Raw genomic sequence first — 7,599 nt, forward strand, 5'->3', positions numbered from 1 at the left:
TTTCCTTATTCTCAGTTTCCATTAACAACGAGTTCCGTGTAAAATAATTATCATTTCTAATTTGTAACTTTCGAATCTAGAGATTTTCGAAATTCGCTTATATAGCTGAATTTTTATCGTTGAAAAGAACATCAGTTTGGAACTACAATTATCAGTGATTTCTAATGAAGATTTTTCTATTGTGAAGGAAAAATAAAGTGACCAATAATTAGCTTGTAAAAGGATTCATTCGAAATTTAAAAGATAACTTATAAACGTGGTACCATTTTACTTGAATAGTAAGCAGTTTATTCAATAAGGGGTTTATACAATAATCACATGTATGCAGTGATAAACGTCAGTATATGTATAAGGAAAAAGTTAAACACTTACTATTTAAATATACAATCCGAACCGAGGTCAAGCCGGTAAATATATTTGTAAAGAAAATCATCAATTCTTAAACTTTTGAAAAAATCTGTTCTTTGTTGAAAAGTAATAACTTATAAATGGTATTCTTATTTGATAAACCACTCACGAAGGACACTTACGAAGCGCATACTTATTTTAACTATATAATTATAGTTTTTTTTTTAGAACGAAAGTGGGAAGGACATTTTAAGAGCGTATTATCAACTCTTGGTACAGTTATTGAATTCTTCAATATCAAGGGCAGATAACTAAACCACTATTCGTCACAGTATAATAGATTTAGAATTTTTGCGGTACAAGTTTTTCCTGTGATTAATTGTTTCTTGAATATTCATGTCACTCTGTAATGGTGTTTATATGGTTCAGTGAATATAGAAGTGAAATTCTCCCTAGATAGGAACTGCTTCTGTTCTGCACTTTATAGTGTCTGTATGGAATTTCGGAATTTGTCCGCAGTAAATTTTGAAACATTATACTAACGGTTGCTGTAATAGATCATGTGAACATTTACATTTCATCGTAAACAAAAAATTAATACATGCACATATTAAGAATTTTTCAATTATACACGTAACCTAGTGCCATCTATTCGAGAACAAATGTGTATTTGAGAGTTGCAATCAGCGAAAATTCGAGAAAAGGAGAGAAACTTAAAATACTTCTTGTGGGTTTTATCTGAGAGGATTTTATTTTGTTTCATGTTTGATCATCTATTCCAGAGGCAGAGGTACGTAATATAGGAATATTTTAAAAACTAACCACAATGTGCAAGACACTGCTTGTATGTTTTATGCTTTCTTTTGAACCTGTGAAGTATACACTAAACACAATTGCTAACTAGTACTAACTAATTTCAAGATATAAGAGAGGAGAAGGAATGATGTCCCATAATAAACAACAATAAAACAATGCAACAATTGTGTATTCTATCACAAAGGCAATACACAACAATTTGATAGATTTCTAGACAGTAAGCGTTGACATATTTTATGGTTTTCTAATAGTTCAGGCTGTTACAGGTAAAACAATCCAGATAATTACCTGTAAATATGCTCATAAACTTCAAGGTAAGATCATTTGGTAAAACAGGTGAGATGAACTGAAAAGGGGGGTGGTAGAAAAACTACTGATATAAATTATATTGTTCTTAAGGATTCTGTTTTCCGTATGTATTGTTGACTTCATTAGATGTTTTTTGTATGCTTATTTAGCAAGCTTTTAAAACTCGTGTGAATATTAATTAAGCTCGGGATGTCGAAATTATACGGCTCATACCAGTTCACATATAGATGTACATGTACAACTTGTATGACCTTCAAGTCATAATTAGAACACTTTAGAAATGGTTAAATGACAACGGATCCTGATTAATACAAGGCTGAAATTTTGAGATTTTCTTTAAATGTTAAATATGCACATTACTCAAATCACGGATTTATTTCATAACAGTTAATTAGGCAGACCTAGGGTAAGGGATATAACCCTTGAAATCAATGATATGTTTGTATCATATTTAATTTCACCAGAACCTTTCAAGCTTTCATTTGAAACGGAATGAAATTAATCCAAGTTACTTTGATGCTCACATGATATTGTTGTAAAATCCTGAATACAAACGTTCCAATGATTTGCAAAAGTTGTGTTCCTTACCCTAGGTTCATTGAAAATACAATACATCAACTCGCAAACATATTTTATTTCCCTAACATAAAATGATAGAGACAGTTAAATTAAATTATTGAATTGATGGACCAGGGTTACTTCTGACCTTATTTTCCCCACGGCCTTATTCTTGTTAAAAGAATGAAACGTACTACGATTTCTAATCTGACTAGAGCTACCTCAGACTGTTTGGTAACACCTTCCAATGATATACATCTACTGTACAGGTATAAATGACAAACGTGAAGACTTAAATCTAACCTAATTTGTAACTAACAATGTTTAATATTGAGATGAAGAATAACTCAAGTATATCATTATAGTATGGAGATCATAAAGACGACTCGGTTTTAAGGGTAAGTCCATTGTGTTTTGGTAAGAGGTAACGCCTCTAGGACAATGGATACATTTCCAATCCCCATTCACTTTGATATTTCATGCTGACATTCAGTTTTGTCGGAGCTACAGCTTCGTGACCTGTGTATATCGAGACCCGTTTGTACATGTAGAAATATATATCAACTATGCCGGGAAATTATGACGGTTTAGACTCCTGGAAGTAATATTTTTATTTCGGTTGGCCACTTTTTCATCCTCATTAAATCCCTGAATAATACTGAAAAGGGTATCGATAGAAAACCCTTCTATTCTGAGGTCTAAACTCCTGACCAAAATATCACAATCTCTCGATTTAAGTTTGAAGGCTGATCACGTATATATTTTCGTCGTAATTCCAGTCCTGACTTTTGACTTTGTCGGCTTAATTTTTCACAACAAATCTTGGCCTGTCTTTTTATTACACATTTGATCCCATGTTGTTTTTGTCAGTTTGTTAGTTTGAATACTTATCTCGGTTACATGTTAAATCCAACTATTTTTATCGAGGAGAAATTCATATATAAAAAACTAATTCATGTCACAATAATTTATCTTAAGTGTAGATTATGCAAAAATGTGTTTTTTTAGATGTGTAATTTGTCTCCATTTTCAAATTCCAGAAAAAAAAACATAATTATAATTATTCTAATAAGCTTGAAAATCCCAGATTTGCGCCTCGAACTCTAAATTGTTTAATGGTGCCTGAGAAATACAAGTCAGGGCCGAGTACTTCCGAGAGGTAAATATGCAACATATAGGCAATTTTGGATTTTTTTACTTTTCGGGTGTACTGAATGTTAATATTATCGAACATTTTTATATTCTGGAACAAAAATAAAACGAAAATATTTTTACAACGCAATGTTTGTGTTTTTGCGAGTATACGGCCGCCTATTCAAACTCGAATTGTAGAAAGTAATATTTCCATTTATTTGCTGATGCAGGTATTTATTTTCAAATTCGCAAATTAAAATAAAATCTATATGTGTTCAACTGAAATGTCGAAATCGCTATGATTAATCCGCGCAATTATTTATGAATTTATAATTGTTGTCGGCGGGTTATGTTGGTCATTGAAGTCCAATATCGACTTCCTATGTTAATGCAAGTAAAGTATGACCTGAGCTGTAGGGCTTTGGGAAACTTGCACTTACTTCGCATGAACCAGCAATGGCGTCAGCTAGACCATGTGATTACCACGTCCACTTTCGTTCACCAACACACCCACTTCAACTATTTCGGTGAAAAGCCGGAATACAATATATAACTAGATAGTTATTCGGTCATTAGCAGTTTCTTCCGTATACAACGATCTTCCTCATAGGAGTCTCGTTATCCTCCTTCATATCTGTATGAAATTCTTCAGGTCTATAAGTAGGATGTAATGACAAGAAGTATCACTCATATACATGTACATTTTGTATGCATGCTGTGGTTAGAAAATCCAGGAAGAAAATGTACGTCAATGTTTAAGACATTTGTATTGGACTCAATGTATTTATCTGATATTAAACATCATGACAGAACATACTCTATAATTCTTACTTTTGTTTTAACATACTTGTTAAGCTTGTGTAAGAAATTGAATAACTTAATATGACAATTAATGTAGAATAGGGTCGTCAGTATTTGAAGACGAATTCATCAACTAAACTACACACTTTTATCTCTTTTAGAAAATGAACGAGAGCGAAATTGACAGAATCAACGACTCTATGACAACAACTATAATGCCTGCAATTGTTATCGTTTGTATTTACATGATCGTCGGACTCATCGGCAATCCACTTGTCATCTATTACTATGGCTTCCGCGCTCGTTCGACGTCGTCGTTCCACTTTATCCTAGCTTTAGCCGTCTTTGACTTAATTATTTGTTGCGTTTCAATGCCACTTGAAATTGTCGATATGATCCATTTCTATAAATTCGAAAGTGCGGCAGCTTGCAAGATACTGCGGTTTGTAAATTACTTCGCTACGATTGGTTCAGGTGGAATTCTAATAGCACTTGCGGTAGACCGGTACAGGAAAATCTGCAAACCTCTGCGGAAACAGTTTACACTTCAGATAACCAGGACGATAATTGCCATCGTCTGTGTATTTTCTTTCTGTATTTCTTGGCCAAGTCTTGTGTTTTACAACATTGTAAGCGTTAACATAACGAAAGTTCCTGGTCTAACCGGATGTGATTGTACAATGATCCGTGATAATAATTACCGAATGTTAATAACAATATACAACGTAGTGCTTTTTCTGTGTTTTATTGTTGCAGTGACATCCCTTATTGTTCTTTATTCATTGGTCGGTCGGACCCTTTTTCATATTAGTTGTTGCTTTTCGAGACAATATGACAACAGCAGAGACCCTCCGAGTAGACGCTACAGTGTGGCAGACAGTGTAGCGACAGAAATCGATCGTGACGAGTCGAAACGGAAGTCAGTAAGCTATGGCATTGAGGTACAAATTAAGGATGAGTTCGATAATAAACCATTAGCAACCATTACTGAGTTGCAAACTGTCAATAATAACAAGAAAAATCGTTTATCAAATCATTTTGAGGAAAACAATATAGAACTAAGTGATATGTCGCAAAGCACTAAAGAATCAGTGGATTTTGATGAAACTTGCTACATTGAAAACGATCCAAAGAGTTCTGACGAATATGACAACGAGTTTAACAGACGTTCGACAGAAATAATTCTTCAAGATGTTTCCAGTGGTCGGACAGTCGCTAAGTTATCTAAAGAAAGCTCTAACCAGAAGAAAAGTTTAAAATGTAAAGAGAAAATAAGTAGAAATGTGTCTGAAAACAGCTTAAGCGTTGCTGTGTGGAGTAAAAGACAACCTAGAAAGTCTATTTCAAAGCGTTTAAATACTCAACAGTACACTGTTATGATGATTGCGATCACGATAGCGTTTATTATTTCATTCTTACCATATTTGGCTCTTGTCACTTGGAGAACCATAGCAACAACCTATGAAGTCGACATTTTATCTGACGCTGAACTTGTAGCTTTTCAGATCTTCATACGGTCGTTTCTTATCAGTTCGGCTGTTAACCCCATGATCTATGGATTCATGAACACAGACTTCCGTAACTTTATTTTCCGACGCATCTGTTGTTTTTGTTTTGACGGACCGTCGTCGTCACCTGATATTTCGTCGTCACACTCTATTTAGCTTTACAGTACAAGACATTCATAGGAATAAAGGAAAAGTCCAATTCTTCTTGGAACAAAAGTGTATGGACTTGTATGTATCACAATCATATTAGTAAAATGATGTTCAATAAAACAAAATAATTGTGAAAAAAATGACAATTAAATAAGCAGTTTTCTCACACTGAACTGGGTAAAAGGACAAATATAAAAATTACCTAACTTGAAATAGTAGTATGAATCTAATAATGTTTATTTCTAAACTGTTTTTATTGATAAATCAACAAAGTTTATATTGAAATGTTTCAAAATTGACTATCTTAGCGGTTTTATAAGTATTTTGTACATCACCGTACCAATTGGTGTATATAAATTGTTGTATAATTTATTTTGCAGTAAACAACTGAAAAGCTAGAAAGTACAATCTAAACTCCTATCGTAGTGTTGTTGGGGAATCAATATTTATTGGGGAACACTACGGGGCGGCGAATGGGACTTTTGGTTTTGCATTCATAATTCAATTTTGTACAGACAAAAGTGAATTTCATTCAACAAAAATGAGTTCAGATTAACAAAATTTATAACATACTACAAATTTCAATTTTGTGTCACAAATGCCGATTCAGTGCCACAAAATCCAAGAGCTATTCTGCAAAAGTAAGTAATGTATAATAAAGTATTAGTTTGCGGAATAGCGCAGCAACCATATGATATTCCTTGCTCGAAGTAATCGGATACCTGCGAGACCCGCGGTTACTACATCCAAATGAGAGAGAATTCATTTGCTATCGCAGGCGGAGGATCTGGTATGAGTGGAGGTGGAGCTGGAGGGGCATATGGGATGTCAAGTGGGGAGTTCTCTTCAACAACATATCCAAAAGAAACAAAATTGACTTTTTGGACACTAAATAGACTTTTCTCACAAAATTGAATCTTTTGACACAGAATTGACTTTTGTGACAATAGAATTGAATTCTGTATAAAAAAATGACTTTCGTCATTACAAAATGAAGTGATCATAAAACAAGTCTGTAACATAGTTTAGTACGACAAAAATGATACCGTCATGACGGAATTTAATTTTGTGCACACAAAATTGATTTTGATTACAAAAAGATAAAGTCCCATTCGGAGCCCCGTAAACACAATCCGAAATACAATAGGACAATTTTTTTCATCTTGCATTCTTTAGTATACCAAGTTGTTCATTAATTTTCAGGACCGAAACTTTGAAAACAAGTTTAATACAAATATATCATTGAATATATGTAAAGTTTGTTCTAAAGTTACAATTCAAAACTCAACTCGTTAATACTGTATTGTATCATTCCTTTAAAACATGTCTTATTAAGGAATGACATATATTTGTTTTCGGTCTATGAAGAAATAACATCAATCTCACTATGTACTGGCTTCCCAAACTTCCCAATTTACTTTATAAATATGAATTTATTTTCCTCTTCTAGTCATTGCTCAACAATTGCAAACAGACTTTCTATTTTACTACACTTTCATAACACAAAAATTCGCATATCTAATCAAATTGTCCTTTGAGAAATCGAGATATGAATATATTATGTCGAATTGTTATAGCACTCGAATTCCTGTTAGACAACATATACGTTCGCATTGGTGATAACGATTGTCGTTAAGTTATTGGAATTTTCATGGGGACCAGTTGTGCATTACTTATTGTGCTCTTTCCGTATTGTTACGAATATCACTTTATGACTAGGATAAATAGGGAATCTACCAAACATTTGGAAGATGAAATTAATAACACCTTAAGATATTTGGACGATAGTTGGGCTCTCAACGACGACTTTAATATCCATACTAAAGATATATATATTCTACAGATCTTTATTTGAAATATATAAAATATTGACAATAAAGACTGTTCGTTCATTGATCTAAGTATAATTTATTCATATTAATATGGTAAACTTTGTAGTACAATTTACGATAACAGGGATGATTATTCACCCCTT

The 7,599-nt window shown here is 33.1% G+C and overlaps 1 protein-coding gene across 1 annotated transcript; it reads left to right on the top strand.

Moving 5' to 3' along the window:
- Nucleotides 1-623: 623 nt before the first annotated feature.
- Nucleotides 624-6,026, top strand: LOC148598830 (uncharacterized). The gene is made up of 2 exons (XM_088562376.1): nucleotides 624-1,138; nucleotides 4,128-6,026. The coding sequence occupies exon 2, from the start codon at nucleotides 4,131-4,133 to the stop codon at nucleotides 5,628-5,630; it is 1,500 nt and encodes a 499-aa protein (XP_088418502.1). The 5' UTR covers nucleotides 624-1,138; nucleotides 4,128-4,130; the 3' UTR covers nucleotides 5,631-6,026.
- Nucleotides 6,027-7,599: the final 1,573 nt, after the last annotated feature.

Source organism: Perna viridis, chromosome 14 (genome assembly GCF_037379345.1).
Source record: "Perna viridis isolate PV_CMFRI_1.1 ecotype Kerala chromosome 14, ASM3737934v1, whole genome shotgun sequence".
Classification (NCBI taxonomy): domain Eukaryota; kingdom Metazoa; phylum Mollusca; class Bivalvia; order Mytilida; family Mytilidae; genus Perna; species Perna viridis.

What these genes read in the sequence shown, in the direction of transcription:
- LOC148598830 (XM_088562376.1), top strand. Translation starts at nt 4,131, where the DNA reads ATGAACGAGAGCGAAATTGACAGAATCAACGACTCTATGACAACAACT.